General features: G+C 34.3%; 1 protein-coding gene across 4 annotated transcripts in view; it reads left to right on the top strand.

The window, feature by feature from the left end:
* Positions 1-6,983: 6,983 nt before the first annotated feature.
* Positions 6,984-18,166, top strand: part of LOC122355390 (glutamate receptor ionotropic, delta-1-like) — a 53,579-nt gene continuing 42,396 nt past the window's right edge. For all 4 annotated transcript variants that reach the window (XM_043253610.1, XM_043253612.1, XM_043253611.1 and 1 more), the window contains exons 1-3: positions 6,984-7,094; positions 13,338-13,511; positions 16,310-16,471. In XM_043253610.1, coding sequence (XP_043109545.1) covers positions 13,359-13,511; positions 16,310-16,471 — 315 coding nt within the window. In that variant the 5' untranslated portion in view covers positions 6,984-7,094; positions 13,338-13,358. The remainder of the gene's footprint in view (positions 7,095-13,337; positions 13,512-16,309; positions 16,472-18,166) is intronic.

Here is an 18,166-nt window from a genome sequence, read left to right on the forward strand (position 1 = left end):
AATTCAAAACTGTCCTCTTGTTTTTTGTTTTGCTGATTATATTCCTTTGTTTTACGCCTGCAGTACAGGGAGTCAAACATCATGTCATATTTGTGTATCAAACAGTGGCACCTGAGGGAAAAAGATGCATTGCTCTGTATTGGAGCTATCAAATCTAAATATCTACCTATCTTATAGCATAAATACATGCCTGTGGGTCACTATTATGACACTATGACTTCAAAACAATATTAATATGCTGGTAGAGATTTGAAAACTGCTGCTTCTAAATGTTAGCACGCACACATCCAGCTTAATTTCTATGGCTTTTCATAGACAGTTGGTTTGTTTGGTAGCTCACGAGTGACAGAGGTGTACTTGAGAAGCAAGGAGCCCAGTTTAATCCCAGGTAACTTCAGTTCAACAAAGTAGATAAATCTGTACATAAGGAAGCTGAAATGGGACAGTTACACAAATAAGTGCATTTTTTATATCAGTTTGCATTTGCTGGTTGCATCAGGTGGCTTTAGAGTTGGGCTTGGTGTAGGGCAAAGGCTATTTCAAATACTTTATAAAGCATTAACTTTAGTGACAGTCCATAGATATTTAAATTCCTGAAGCAAATATATTAAAAGTGTGCCAGGATTCACATATTGAACCTACATTTTAGTGCCACCCAGTAGACATTTTTTTTTAATCACAGTATATACACATATTGGTATGTATTTCATGTCTAGCTAAATAAAAGCCAACAGGTACATTTATGCAATGAGTATTCATGCAGGTTTCCCCTAAATATATAGTTGCGTAGGAAAAAAAAACAATTTCTCACACCTCTAGTCTCTCTAGGCAACCCTATACACTTAAAAATGAAAATTTGGAAAACAGGCTTTCTAATATATTTTACTATTGTTGATAATAAAATAGATTGGAGGAATACTAACACAGTTGATACCTAACTTTAAAGGGCCAAAGGTACTGTAAACGGCTGGACTCGAGGTGGGTATTTTGTGATAAATAAATGCTTACATTTCCAAGTTACCATTTGCAGGAAGGGATGGAAGGATAAAAGGATAAAAACTTTTTTTCATTGAAAAATAAAATTTTAAGGGAAAAAATGCTAAGAATTTGTATGTATATAAGCAGCTTAGAAATAAAAATATTATCTTTCACTTGCCATTTCTTTATTTATAAGATATTTGTTCAAAAAAATACTACACCAGTTTTGTTACAGGATATATATATGAGATGGTATAGAGCTTTCACAAGCATCCTACACACATGTACAGAGATTCATTAGATTTGGCCTATGTTGGGCAATGTTTTTTGTTTCAATTTCATTGTTTGTTCCCACAATGGCGGTTAGGGGGTCTGAAAAAAGGCTATCTAGCATTGACTCTACAGTATGTAAGGTGTGTGAATGACATCTAGAGGTGAAGGGCTTTCTGTTTATATGCATGTGTGCATTATCTTGATTTGTGCCAGGGAACCATTGGATGCCCACAGTTGCTATGGGTATGATTTTTCCCTTCTCAAATACAAACAGCAGGGGTTTATCATACAAACATATAATTTGACAGCGGTCACTCCTGACCACTCTCATTGTCCTTCGATAAAATAGCACACACCACAAAGCATGCAGGTGTCTGAGGGAGGGATAGGCTTATGCGCGATCCTGGCATATGACAGAAAACAAAGATAGAATGAGCTATATGATTACACTGGATGATAAAATATCACAGATTGATATTTATGTTTAAATGATAGGCTAAGAAATGTTGGCACCCATTTTCACTATTGCCTTCTAGATCTGTGGAAGCGAACAATAAGCAAACACTTTACACATTTATAATTGATATGGTTTTGATCATTTCATCATAATTTGTTGAAATGTAAATCTGTGAGGTGATGACAATGATAAGTGAATGTGGATGTGTGTTTGTGTGTACCTGATTCCTTGTGTAGACCAAATGTCCCTAAAGGATAGTAATACTGGTCATTCCTGACCTTGTGGAGATGTGGTTGAAGGTAGGTTTAGGTAAGGGAGTAGATAATACAGTCTGTTCGGTATTATGTCTAAGAAATGTACCCATAAAACACGGAAATTGTTGTTTGTGTGTGTCTTTGTGTGTATTTCAAGAGTGCTTCATGTTACTGTGAAGATGTCTATATGTATATTGCAATACACAACCTCAGTTTTCTACATGCTTCACATTTAATGATACATAATAGAAATAATTTAAACCCTACAAACTCCATCTAGCTAGAAGAATAAAGGACCTTCAGAAACTGAAGAGGTGTCGGGTAGCTTGTTGAACTCAAAAAGACTTTGTTGGTCTGAAGAGTGTTTGAAGGAGCCTACGGGGGTGTAAAATCACCATATAAATGTGTAAGGATGTCTAGAAGTCTTACCATCCAACACACTTTCTTTCAATCGTGTTACACTAAGGACTTGTACAGCATAGCTATGGCAGTGTATTTTGCAAGTGAATCTTATATTGATTTTGTCTATAGAGAACCTGATTTTTTAAAGGTATAATAAACCATCCCCCTATGCCTCAAAATTGCAAAAATGTACATTTAAATAAAATTAATTGCAGTTTCCTACCCTTTTTATGAGTACAGAGGCAGACTATTACTACTTCTTTGCACAATACTATGTCATGACCTTTTACTTTTACCAGAGAGCATTATTTGAAAACTAGTACAAGTATGAATTTCTTACTTTGTCAACTTGCATAATTACTCACAGTATAGTAGTATAGCATAGCATAGTATAGCATAGTATAGAATAATAAATAACTAAATAATATAGTACAGTATAGTATAATACAGTATAGTATAATATAATAAATGTTGAAATACTGACAAACTGCTAATAAAAGTTTCAGAGATGGTAGGTTTGGTTCATGACTGTTTTAAAAATAGGAAAATATTATCGGATTCAAGCTTATATCGCAGTCTACTGCAAGTCCAGGACATTGTCAAATAAGCTTAGAAGCTGTCTATGTGTGTCATGGGTTCTGAAACCTGAAAGAATACTGTTTTTGTGTAGTCAAAGTAGTTTCATTCAAAACAGTTAATTTAGTTTCAATGCATTCATTTGCCCTTGTAGGAAAGTGAAAAAAGCTGTTTTGTTTTATTGATGTTGCAACAATCCTCCAGTGGCCTTTTCAGAAACACTGGAAGCATCAGCAAAGTATTTAGCTTGTATGTTGTCAACAGAAATGCATCCCAATAAAAAGCCTTTTTTGAGGTAGATAGCTCAACAGCTCAAGTGTTTAAGCTTAAATTGACCAAAATGCTGAAACAAAACCTATTGTCGATTGATTTTTTTCAAATATTGTTCTCATACACTAGTAAAGCAAATCAAATTAAAATAATAAACTAAATGTGATATTGGGTTGTTCAGATTGTCAAAGTTTTATTAATAATTCCAAATGTCTGCACAAGTTTTACGTCCTGTCTATTGTCACATTGTCACTCAAAATGGATCAGAGGGCTTGTTTTACATTAGATTAATAGTCCTAGTCCTGTTTTTTTTTTTTTTTTTTTTTTTAATTAAACTAAAACATGGAAGTCCTCCTCCATATTTCACTGTCAAATGCATTTTTAATACTTGCTTGACATTTGAGCAGAAGGTCAGGCTCATTATGTCACCCTGTAATGAACAGAAATTGAAGGACATGGAGAGAATAGTGGTGGCCAAAAGATCACATTTTCTCTAGTCTTTAAACAAGACCTTAGGCATCATTGTGGATTAGTGTACATTAAGATGACATGAAAATAATGCTAATGTTTTTGCAAATCAGATTGACCGACTAGTTTTTATAATGTAGTATTAGTATATAAATGTTACATAAATTAGGAATGTCCTAGTTAAAGGGAATACTATAGTGAATATATTATTTTGAAGAAACTTATTTAAAAATATTTGCGTTTATACTACACTGTTGTTTTAAGTGCTTCTATAGAGTAATACTCACCTTCATGCTTATATCATATAAACATTTTATACGTTTATTATTTTAACTATTACTTAAAGGTGTCATATGATGCAATTTCAAATTTTCCTTTCTCTTTTGAGTGTTTCAAGCTGTTGCAAGTGCATAGATAAGATCCCTAAAGTTGATTCCATTAAAGTTTAAAATCAAAGAGACATCTTTATGATATTTATGACTTGTCCACATCTCCCTAAAATATATATGAATACAGGTAGTGTGAATACAATTTAGACAGCTACAATAGTAGTTGTAACTGTCACAAGACCTTATACTGTACCAGCATAAGTTTCTCACTTCAGCGCCATTCATAAATCCTCTCCTGTGGCCTCATAGTAAAGTAAGTATGTTAAGCATGTTTACTATATTAAGAATGTACTAAAACACGACTACAGCAAACACGCAAATTCTAGCACACTGTTAGCAGCATCCACTCATGTTAGCAGCATTATAGCTATGCCTAGCAACATGCTAGAATGTTAACAACATGCTAACAATGACCCAGAACATGGTAAAGCAACATGCTGACGCATTCTAACAACGTGCTAACAATACCTCTGAGGATGTGAAATCATACCTTTAGCTAGTTAACAATGACTACGAATATGCTAAACACACCTGGCAACACACTAAAATGTTAATAAATGCTAGCAACTTGCTAAAACATACTAAAGCCAAAAACTTCTCAGGCAGGGATTGTGTAATGAAGGTACATTCTAAAACTAAATATTGAGAGGCATCTAAGGCTGCATAACAGTGTAATGGCAAAGAGGGCTTCATTTGGGCCGGACCAACACCTCAGAAATCCAAACCGTTACTCTCATTTTTATGGATCCCCATCCTCAAGCGACAATGAAAAACACTGATCGATCTATAGTGTGCATATGAAAATATTCTATTGTAAGCATGCTTACTGCACATCTACATTTGATATAGAGAGATTTATGAACAGCCCGTCTGCTCTGCTCTCACAAAGCTTAACGATAGATACTTTTTCAACTTAGGACCTGCATTTAATCCATCAATTACTGATGAAAAAATTGCCTGCCTTATGGCACTACTGGAAACAACACAAGACTCAGCAACTGAAAGCGGCTTGACTGTGTTCAGTGTCCCGCAGCAGAGAGAGAGAGTTCTTCATTCAAATACACGTAATAATAATAATTACGTAATGAATGTGTTGGCTGAAAACAATAGAGATATTTTTGAATCAATTATTAATAATACTAATATTTACTAATCATTAGTCCATGTCAAAGAAGAATTTCCTGGCTCTGCATCTCCTCATAGATGTACCTTTAGAAAGAAAACATCTTTGCAGATTATAATTATAAGTTTTTGTTTTTTTGTTTTTTTTTTTATTTTGTTGTCATTTCAATATATATATATATTTTTCTATTAGTTTCTGTTCATTTTGTAAAGTGCTCCTGTTTAAGATGAGAAGGTAGAAAAGGGTGCCATGTTTGTTTCTTAATTTTATAAAATCACGTTTTGTTGATAGTCAGTGCATACAAATAAAAGTTGACCCTTTACAGTTTCAAACACTATTCGATCACTGATCTAACTGCCGAGTATTACTTAGTGTTTACCACTGTTTGTCTGTTTTGTATTATCTTTGTATTGTACCTGGACTCTTGCTTGTCATTGGATTACCCCTCCTGTCTCACCCTTTTGATATCGTATGCTGATCACAGACCCACGCTTGCACTAGGATTATTCTTGTGTCTTGCCCTCTGCATATCTCTTTGCTGATGTTCGACCCTGCCTGTCTTGACCATGCCTTTTAATAATGGATCTTCTTGTCTCTGACTCGTCTGTTAGAATTGAAACTTCCAATTTATGATGCAATATGTATAATAATGTTTTATAATCACTTTAAATCCCGGTAATCCCAGATCATCACGCATCAAAATTTTCTGTTTCATTATTTTACAGCTTAAATTTAGTTTTGCTATATTGTCGTGTTAAAAGCACATTGCACTTTTAAGTCTACATGGTTTTGCATATTTTGCCCGAATTTTTCCTTAAATTCATTATGCTTTCAGAAAGCGCTAAACCATGCTAAAGACAATGAACGACTTTGTTGATAAACACTCTCTACCTGGCGCCACTTTGTTTCTTAGCTGAAGATGATATTTGACAGGCTGCCTGTTTCATGGCGACTTTAATTGAAAGTAATATATTCTGTCCTGTCATACATGCTAAATACACAAAGAAAGAATGTGATAAAGACAAGACAGCTGTCTGCATTTTAAAGTCAGATTGAAGCAACAGAACAGCCTGCATTGAAGAAGCACAATGCTTTTTACATAAACGCTTCACAAAACATTAGTGTATATTCATATGCTCTACAAGACAAAAAGCAGTGCAACATTTTAATTGATAATTACAGTCATTGCAAAGCAGTGCTATATTGATAGTCTTCAGAGTTTAATAACAGTTTGTCCTCCTAACCCCCTGACATAAAACGGTCTAACGACAGCATTTATCTAAAGTTAGCTTTTATGAGTATAACACATTGATAAATGTTGTATCACACTAAATTAAGTCATGCTATTCTGCAGTTTGTTGGTATGATGAATTAAACATTAAAGCACTAAATGTTTAATTAATATCAAATAATTAAATAAGCCATTCATGAACATCCCGTAATAGGTTCTCTTCGGGTTATTAAGAAGATGAAAGCAACTTTTGGGAATTTTTTTTGTCCTATCTCTGTGTGTGTTAGGTGTGCGGTGTGTGTGTGGTGGACGGGGGGGGTGTTTATGGGGACACATATTTGTTTAATGATATGGGTATGACAGAGATAGTACAAACTGAAGGTGGTTTACAGTATGAGTATACACTGCCAACTAATAGATCGACTAAAATATTTATTTTTTATTTTAAAGATGAACGTTACTAGATACTAGGTCTGGTATTGCTTATTATGTACATCCAGCAGATATAGATACTTTTGTCTCTCATCTTTATTCAAGCCGTCTCTTTAATGTCAGGCATCTAATTTACTCCTGCCACAAAAAGCTTACATTGATTTATTTTATATTTGTGTCTCTATAGGCTGTGGAAACTAACCTGGCCTCTAAAGACAGTCACTGGGTGTTTGTGAATGAGGTAAGTAAAAATCTTATTTATGCTCATCTGCTTTCTTCTATTAATTGCACTCTCTTTCAGGCTTAATTTTTTATGTCATTTGTGTTTGCATGCAGTGATAGATTATTTCTGCTTGTGGCAGCCTGAAATTGACTACAATATGCAAACATTCAGTGGGAATTATGCAAATCAAGCACCCACAAAAATCTGTGTCAAACTAAATTTGTATGAAACAATTCCCAATCTCTACAGTTGGTTCTGAGTAGGTTGTAACAGTTTCAACAGATGCAAGTTTTACTCTTACTGGGTTCTGGCAGGCTTAATACTTGTTAGTACTTGACACCTCTCAACAGCTTAACAAGACAAAAGGAAAGGAAAATAAGAAAAATAAACTTTTCCATATCATTGTGCATTATATAAGCAATAAACATAGAACGAGTCAATCCATAAATTAGTGAAGTGGTATTGGATAAATCCCAATAATCCATAGCTACACAAAAATAAAAATAAAATTGTCACTAGTCTTGATCCCACAAAAGCAGAAAAAGTAATCCATATGTGATCCTAGAAGGAGTACGTAACAGCATAATTCACTGGGAATCATATAAAATGATGTAAAAGAAAAAAAAGTGTCAAAAATGGCCCTCTGCACTGTATGTGATCAAGTTATTTTATTGTACCTAATAAAAGTACTTCCTGCTGAAATGAAACAAACATCATGGCCCATTTTAATAAAAAATCCCTGTCTTGAGAAAGTGTCAAGAAAATGTAAGAACAACGAGCATTTAAATAAATTGAATAGACAAAGCTTTGTATACATATTTAGTTCCCCATATTTAATTTGAATATTTGTCATGATTACAGTACTAAACTCATTTTTATGTATTTTTTATGTACTCAATTTACTCATAATTCATGATTGTGTTCTATTATCTCGCAGAGCTTAAGGAATAGCAAAGATGCCTAAAATGTATCATCTTAAACATGGCATTATTAACCAAATAACACCATGAAAATCAGTAAACAAGCAAACAAACAAACAAACACCAGTCCACCTATCCTCATTAACAAATAGACACATATATGATTAATTAACATAAAAATATATATTAAACATAAAACAGTCATCAACTATTTTTAAAGTTCCAAAATTGAGACATAAAACTGTTTCAACTTATTAAATCTCAAAAAATGCTGTTGTCCAGGTGACACGACAACATAAAAGAGCATAGCCATTCATTAAATTTGTTGAGGTAAGCAAAATTTTGTCATGTATGGTAAGAGAAAACTACATTATAACAGTTTTATTAAAATAATATATCCATTTTAGAGTGTGTATTTTTGTGATTGTCAAAAAGCAGTAATCCTCAGTAACATGGCATCAGTACGTCAGATTTGTATTTATTTAATGAATGCTATCATGTTTTCATGAATCTGAAGTAAATTAAGGTGTTTGTTTATTGTGGGATATAGTTAATTGTATAATCATTATATAGTCATTAAAGCAATATCATGAATAACGGACCTAAAGGCAAATGCCTAGACATAAAGGCAAACTTACAAAATATTGTAGGAAGAGGTTAGTATGCCTTAGAAATGGTGGTGGATCAAATCTGCATAATAATGATGATGAAATGATGCAATTTTATTCAGCCTACTGAGGAAACGCCGGTTTAAAATGCTATGTCCGTAATGACATAAACAGAGGCTTGTAACACAGCAATTCTCCCCACGTATTGTAGCCATGATAGCCAGCACATAAACATCCGACAACCATCTTTGATTCATCTTTAAAGCAAATTACACAAAAGCAGATGGTGTTTAATCGATCAAATGTGATTGAAATTTCAGTAAGTCAATCTGTGAGTTGTGGAAGGCCCAGATTTTGTTTAAGTTAATTGTGAAGGATGAAGCTTTCCAGTTAAACATGCTGTGAAGCACCACATGTTGCTGTTAAATATTACCATCTCCTCCTGCTGACTACACAATGCATAGATGTGATTGAATTTGTATAGGAGACACTAGGTAGTATTGTCTACACTTTCTCCATTGCCACTCATCTGACAAACAGCTTGAGACTAAAACTTCAAATGATTAATTTCCTTATAAATAGTATCTTCTATTGCTTTGCAATTATACTAGTTGACCTTAAAAAGAGAAAACAGAGCTATTCTAAGAAAATATGTGCGTCGATCACATCTCAGAAATCATACAGTACATGAAGTGTTTTTTCTATTTTTGTTTGAGCCAAGAACAAAATCTATCGTGGTCTTCCTAAAAAACGAACATGTATCTGTCTAAAGGGGACGTAGTTTTCCTCATTAGCTGAACAGTAGTAAATTTTGCACTGAATATGGTGTTTTAATGATATGCTAGTTAATGCCTTAATAACTTAGTTTTTGCTTATTTATGAAATAAATAAATAAATGGTCATCAATAACTGCAGTATAAATGCAGATATAATCCCCTTTGCCTATTAAAGGGGAAAATCTCATCATTAATCACTTACCTCCATGCCATTCTCCGTTCCTCTTCTGAACATAATTTATATATTATTGATGAAATACTTTTTGAGAATGCTTTTTGTACAGAAAAAAAAAAAAAATAACGAATAGCACATTATAATTCATCACTCTGATATTGTCCAAAATGGCCCTACGCTGAACCAGAGGAGACAAATTGTTCAATAAATGCGTGTTGCTTTTTTGTTTTGCGTAAAAAAGTACTCTCGTGATAGGTCTCTGTCATTTGTGTTTTTATTGTTTCCTTTTGAGTTAAAGAACTTGTTTCCACCTGGTCATTTCATGCATTTTCATTGATCGGATATCTATCTGAGTTAAAACCTTTCCATTCCATTATGGCCACATAAATGTGTCGTCACAAAATGGATATAAATCCAATCTCAAATTCCCATGCTATATTTAATTTAATTTACACATTTAGCAAACGCTTTTATCCAAAGTGACTTACATTGCATTCAAGTTACAGTTTTACATTTTATCCGCTCTTTTCCTGGTAATCAAACCCATGATCTTTGCATTGCTCGCGCCACACTCTACTATTTGAGCTACAGGAAAGCATCAGATCAAAGACTTGATTTCAAGATCAAAGAATGCAATAGGAGAGCGCACGGCATGAGCACTGGAAAGATAAGTTTGTCTCACTATCTTTAATATAGATAATTATGCATTGACCGTCTGCGTCTTTCAGTTTCTTTCGTGGCAGTTTGCGATCGGCTTGTTGAAGAGATGCTCATTCACTCGTCTCACATGTTTATTATTTTTACATTTCTGGAGTGACAAACGTGGTTTCAACAACCAGATGCATTTTCACTTGTCCAGTTTTGTCTGAAATGCGGCCCAGACCACCTCCTGAAGTGGTTTGCGATCAGGTTTATATCTGTCTTAAATGCATTTTGGAGGACATTTACACCTGGGGCCTCATTTATAAAAGTGCGTACGCATGTACGGATGTGATTGTAGAGTATGCATAAGTTTTAAATACACCCCAATGCTAGTATTTATAAAAGCCATTATTGGAGTGGAAAAGTGCTTAGTGTCACATCAGGGTCTGAGCAGACGACGCACTTTTTATTGAGTATTACAGGTTTTTGAAAATGTAAGCTTTTCTTGCAGCTCGCTGCTGTAAATTATGATGATTGGGCATATTTTATGTGTTAATGGTATTAATTAGGAGTCGTTAACAAGCAGACAGCTGAAACCATTCATTTGCTCGCAAGTTCAAGGTCATTTGCAATTCATAGATTTTACCTCTGAAAGAGAGGCGACGCATTGCTGACTCAATTCAACCCCATTCGGTCTGACTGGATTCCCTTGATTATTGAAAAGAACTGGGGCCTCATTTATAAAATTTCATACTAAAAGCCATATTTCATATTAAAAGTGTACACACTCTCAAAAGCTAGATTTTCGTATGCACAAAACTCAACCAAAACCAAAAATCCCTTTATAAATCCTAGTTAGGGGAAGATTGTGTCTACGTGCAAATCCACCCGACTCCATCCCATAATAAACAAATATGGAGCTTACAACACCTAGTTTTATTATGCATAACCTCATCTGCATTTCCATGCATATTCCCAGCCATGTGATACTGTTTAACATCATTGAAGGTATAAGATATTAAGGAAATATGAAATATGGACTATAAATGCCAGTTGTGCCATACATTCAATTTTATTGCCAAAACCCATATCCCATATATATAATTTCCCATATATATAATTTCATATAATTTTGATTTAACTTCTGTGTAATAATTTTATATAATGTCAGAGTTTAATATTTAATGTAAATGTGTACTGTATATCGACATGAAAACGGAGCTCAAAATCTATTTTTTTCTACTTAATTTATTTATATCCCTCCAGGAAACAGTTTGTACACATGATTCAGAGTTCGCAAATGTTCAATTTCAAACAAAGGTAAATCCCACCTTTTGTGTAGGAAGTGGCGTGCATCTTTTAGCCCTATTTTGTGCATACGCAATGGTTATAAATAAGGATGCTGTTGAAAGCAGCGGGTTCCCTGCATCAAGAAAAATCACAAGGTATCCGTGTGCTAAAACATGACCAAACATCTATATATGACTAGTTGGGAGTGAGAACTTGTTTGCAGAAGGTACTGCTTTTTCCCCAGATGTTTGAAACAGCAGACTGTGCAATTACAAGGAGCATCGCAAAACCCATCAGTGCAGGGAGAACACTAGTAGGCTTTTAGCGTAAACTTATATCCTTTGAACCAAGAGTCACAGGGGGAATATAAGAGGACATACATTGGAATGGGAAAAGGATGTTAGATTTTAAGGTCTCTTTTTGTGCTAACTTTTTCTTCTTTTGCAGGAAATATAGTGTTATCTCTCACCCAATTCCATCTACACAGACATTTTCCTATTTATACAGTGATAATTAAAATTTCCAATCAGTAAGTTTTCTCTCGGAACAGAACACAAAAAGACTGCTGACAAATCCAGTTTTAACCAGCTTGGCCCAGTTTACCCAACGTTAGGTTACACTGATCCAGCGCTGGGTAGGTATGTGAGGGGTTTCATAATGTGTATGTAAAACTGCCCAGCATCTAGGTAAATAATACCCTTTTATAAATAAATAAATTACAGGATAAATTGATACAACAAGCTGAACCCAGAATTTGGGTAAAAAACTAATAATAAGAAAAACTACTCAGCACCTGGGTAAAAATATTTAAAAATAACCCAATAAAATGGCCCATGCTGAACCCAGAATTTGAGTAAAAACTAAATAACCCAGAATTTTTAGAGTGTACCTGTGAAAGTTTTCAGGCTGGACTATAAATAATGGCTGAACAACATCTTGATGATAAATATTTTAGCAACAGAGCTGTTTAGCCTAATTTATTTACACAGTATCTGCCATCTTGACTTTGCGAGTGATCACTGTAAATGCAAAAAGCTAAAACAGGACAAACAATACTATATTGTCCCATGGAAAATTTGCTATCTGCCGCTGTAACTTATTACAAGAATTCTACAGTAATATTTTTTTTTAATTATTATCATTTTTTGCTCATACAATTTCACATTTTGTCAGTTTGTTTCTACTGCTAATATTTTTGTTGTTGGTCAACCCTGCCTGTATTTCTGATATTTTTCTTTAGTATAACAGTTTTGTGGTACTGCCTCTGAGTTGAAGTGTACAACATTGTTAACTATTATGTATAATGTTGTGAATTCTTCTCAAACAATACCTTTGTCTCAAATTTCTACACTCAGAAGATGTTAAAGGGAGAGATGTTGAATCTAAATTTTTTTTTCCATGAATTTGTTCTCTTATTGAAAACCATTTCTATCGCCTTTAATTGTTCTAACAGTATTTTTAAATAACCCAATTTGCTGTACTAATACACAGCTACACCCAGCCCAGCCTTCCCAATACTGCTTCAAAATTGCTTGTATATTGATTGTTTCATATTCTTCTCTGAGTACCTTTCCTCAATGTCCTGCGGCCTTTTAAAAGACCAATAGCATTTCACATGTGAAGCATATTTGAGTTTTGATCTAGTTTTTCACAGAGTTTTGTGTTAGCATGTTATGTGTTCCCTAATTAAAAGCATTAGAGTACCACTTCATTGTTATTTATAACAACGTAGATTATTCTCCAGCGTGAGCAATATTGCACAGATGGCATGTGACATCGCTCTATATTAGCATGTGATTTAACTGTTTTATAAAGAAGTATGATTGTATTTTGTTTCTGTGTGAGTTTAGGAGATCAGTGATACTGAGATTATGGAGCTAGCCCACAGTTCCTTGGGAAGGATGACGGTCGTCAGGCAGATTTTCCCTCTGTGGAAGGACAGCAGTGTGAGCTGTATGAGGAACAACCACCGCATCTCCTCATTGCTCTGTGACCCTCAGGAGGGCTACCTGCAGTCGCTGGAGGTCAGTAACCATAGAAACAATAGAAACGGCATCATCATCATCATCATCATAAGGTTTATGATACTTTATAGAAGATCAAATCCATATGCAGTCTCAAACCAACCTCTAGAGATATATGGATATAACCACCTTTTAGAGACATAGGGACACAGACTCTCAGCTGCTTTATTCATTTTTATGTGAGGTTTTATCTTTTTTTTTTTTTTTTTTTTTTTTTTTTTGGTTTTAGGTAAAAGTGTTAGTGTGGAAATGTATTTTTATGCATTCTCTGTGATGCTACTATTTATTAAACGCATATTACAGTCCAACGTATGATCACCAAGGCTGCATTTATTTAGTAAAAACACAGTAAAAAAGGTAAAATTATTCAATTTACCATTGATGTACCTTGAGACTGATGATAATAACAATGCATGTCAGTTGAGTAATCTAATGCCAATCTGTTCTCACTCTCAAAACATTAAAATTCACTGCATGCATCTAAACAGATACCAAAAGTGCCTAATAATACCTGTTTACCAACACTGCTGGCAAGACCATTATTTTCAATAAAAGGGTTGCTGTCAATTTACTCATAAAAAGATCATTGGTATTATATTCTCTCTTTCTCTCTCTCGCTCTCAAAATATCTTTATAATTTAAGGTTCACGCTTGTGTTTATTTCTAAAGAAGGATGTATTATTTAGTAATCATGCATTTAATCACACATTAATTCAGCAGGGAGACTACATTAAAGTCATAATACTTTATTGGTGGCTCTACTTACAAAACTCCAGAAAGATGCCTATCCAGTTAACATCCTTTGTTACCAATTTATAAATCAAAAATTAATTAGATTATCCATTACTAAAGACTTATTTTCATGCTGTTGATTGTACATTACTATTTTTATTCTTATGATCTCCGAACACTTTTAGTGCATTTGAAAACAAATGCCATCACATTACCTGCTTCATATGTTGTTTTGGATGTAGTAAACTTGCTTAGTAGATAAATGGTACAGCAGTATATTTGTATATTACATGTAGATATTAGAGCAAATGCATTTTTCTTTCAAATCTGTTTTTTGTTGACACTTAAGTTAGGTATAGGGTAGGTGGTTTGGAAGTCAGGGAATTTTTGGTTTAGCTATAAATGACCAGCCTTTCTGGTCTAAGTTGTGCAAAAGTTAGGTTTTGGATACTAGTTATGCTGATTTCCCTAGACTCCTTACCAAACTTCTTAACTAGGTTAAAGATCTAGCAGTCAGCATCACCAGACATAGCATGGTTATCTATCTGAACTACTTTTTAATCCAACATAACTAAGTCAATGGAAAGTCCTTTTGGTCTGAAATCTATTTTATTTGTGTTTTCGTAACAATTGAAACCTAGATTTAATTTCAATTTGCGATTACCTTTTATTATACAGTTATCCACAAATCTAGTTATTGTGCCCAAGTGTTTTGCTGTGACGTCCACAAATCTGCTTGAACCCGCATGAACACTAGTTTCATAGTAGGGGACAGATGGCTGAGCTTTGCACATCCTCTGGGGGCTTACGCCTCAATTATTCATAAAAATGAGGGTTAAATGTTCTTTGATGTTTAATCACCTTGACAAGCAAACCACTAGTTCACAGCAGTGACAAACCTGTCAGCTTTTCGTCTGAAAATCTGCACTGTCAACACAAGCATCCACTTTTGTGTGCCTTTCCCTGTCACTCAAGAAACAAGCAATCACTCGAGTCACCCACATAGCTTTTGCTAATACCACCAACGTGCTTTAGCTGATGGTCAGTTCCACTAAAGTGTGACAAATGTCTTCCTGTATGGACCTGTCAGCTCAACTAGCGTGCCCGTCATTCAGTGATCAGGAAGCAGTTGTCTGTGTAGTAGGGACAGGTACTATGTTTTATACATCAGCTGGAATGATAACTGACACCTAGCAGGTTGTAACACTCAGCAAATGTCATACTTGGATTAGAAATAGCCATGAAAGTTTGATTTGAACTGTGGGTCATGGACAGATGACACTTCCTGATGCACATTCAGCAGACAGTGTGCTGGATACATCGTTGGAGCGTACAGCTCATAACTTGAATTACATTTTGAAGGTCATTTCTGAATATGTATATCATTTTAGACAAATGATGTCTTGCATATTTATTTTTGATTAAAAAAATCTAAAAAAATGTAAAAATATAATTTCACAAACATCTTTTGTTGATCCTGGATCAAAATTGTCATCCAAAAATATAGACTTACACCTAAACCTAACTCTGCCCGTAATCTATTCCTAAAATGAGAGGTAATCATAGCTTATTATTAAGTAGAAGCGCCTAACCCTGATTGAAAGTCTAAAACTGACATTTCTTGTAGGTTATCCCTCAGTTCTAATTGGTTAACTGAAATGTTGATCCAGGATCAACAGGGATGTTGATCCAGAAACATCTTGTACATGAAAAAAATCTATTTGACTGACGCCTCCCTGAAAAACCTGTTGCAGGTTTAACATACTAGTGCTTAATGGGCAGACGAATCAAAATGACAAAAATTGACTATTTATATGTTATATTTCAAATTCTTTTAGGTTTTCACATAATTTCCAGAATTTATGTTGTAATTCTATGAATACAACATTGATATTCAAGACTTGTAATGCAAATTCACTTTTATTAAAGTATTTATTATAATTAAATAATTGATTATTAAGTATTTTATGTGAATTTTCGACAGTTTCAGCTAAATAAAAACATTATTTTGGCTTTTAAAAAAATATTTTAATACATGACTATATTTTTTTTCTTTTTGATTTCAGGTGTCCAATTTGTACCTTTATGATAGTGTGTTGATGCTGGCTAATGCATTCTACCGGAAATTAGAAGATCGGAAGTGGCACAGTATGGCCAGCCTCAACTGCATCAGGAAGTCAACCAAGCCCTGGAACGGAGGCTGGTCCATGCTGGAAACGATCCAAAAGGTACGATGTGTTTGATGTTAAGAATTTTTTTCAGAGCTGTCTGTCAAACTGATGGGGGGAGGGGCAGGCGGGGTGTCACATCTAGCATGCAAGACTAGAAGTGGCAAGATGGAGAGTAGTTGAATAAAAGCAACTGTGACAAGATGATAGTTTCCTTTGCTTTACATCAGGTCCCAGACATATGGCTTTTTGAAATGCAAATTGCTTTCATCTAGGTTGTTTTGCTGCCTTCCCCTCTCACTGCTGCAATTGCATTTCTCTTGAACACCAGCACAGCGGTCAAGCTGAGATAGCTGCTGGTTGCCCTCACACAGAGCTCTCTTAGGGGCCACTGAAAGCTGTGCAATAGTTGGTGCGGTGGCCGCAGTAGCTGATGTGTCATCTTACGAGCTCGTGTCTCCGTGAGCTCTCAGGGGCAGCAAGCCGTCTAGTGTGTGTTCCTCAATTTCACGGCCTTTTAACGTTATATGAGCCACACAGAACTGCAGAAAGCCTCTAATCGGCCCTGAGAGGAACACTCCACTGATAGATATGTCTCTGAACCTTCCGCCGCCTCTCTACAGTAAGATCATTGCTTGATCTGAAGTCAAAGCTGTAAGCCTTTCATGGTTGATGCTTTTTAAGTTTTGAGCTACTCACACCACTCTAGAATAGTAAGGAAAACATGGCAACACTTCGGTGTAGGGACCAGTTAACTAGTTGCTTATTAGCATTATTAACATATTAGCTGTTTATTACTAATATAAAGTAGAAATTTTTCATGGCCATAATCTACATCCTTAATCCTTCCCAATACCTAAACTTAAAGGAATTAGGAGTTTATTGAAGCAAAAGTCGTTAAAATAAAGTGACCTTAGACCTTAAAATAAAGTGACTGAAAACATTAATATTTATTTTAAATAACTTTTTTTGTTTAACAGTGTTGTTTAAGAAGTATTTATTTAAGGTTTTTTTTTTTGTTGTTTTTAATTTAAATTTGCTGCAAAGGCCATATTTTTCTGATCTCATGTTATCTCATGTTTATCATGTTTTTTTTTTTTTTTTTCAATAAACATTTTTAATAGCTTTATATAAGCTTTATAAGCTGTAATAAACCTGCTTGTTAAATAGATATTTGTAACCAGTTTATCATTTGCTGAATAATCCATGCCAATCAGGACTATGATAATATTATGATTATTTCACATAATTTTGTAATTAGTTATTCATTTCGATTAATAGAATCTACATAAAATGCATATATGTTTTTTATATTACATTGTGTAAAACTTCATGGTTGGTGAACTCTGACCTTTGAATTTGTATGATGAAAAGACAAGTACTTTGTGGCCAAAGTAAGATTAATATTTCACAAGGTCAGCCCTTTTCTGAATTTAAATAAATAAATACCTACATACAAAGAACGTGACATCTCTATACTGTTTGTCGCGACGTCCCTAAAAATGTTGTATGCCTAATTTTGCAAGTCTAATTTTGTAAGTCTAGTTTGCCTGAGAAGTTAATGAACATTATTCCATTACACTACTTCTTGAATCTTCTCTTTCTCTCCCCAAATCCTTAGTCTCCCCTCCTGTCTGTTTCTATAGAGGTGCTTTACCTCAGGTTTTGTATTCCTTGTGATTATTTACTGTGTGAAGAAAAAACAACATGCAAGATATATGTTTTAGATGTCAAAATGACAGAAAGCCATTGATT

The sequence above is a fragment of the Puntigrus tetrazona genome, chromosome 12 (genome assembly GCF_018831695.1).
Source record: "Puntigrus tetrazona isolate hp1 chromosome 12, ASM1883169v1, whole genome shotgun sequence".
NCBI lineage: Eukaryota > Metazoa > Chordata > Actinopteri > Cypriniformes > Cyprinidae > Puntigrus > Puntigrus tetrazona.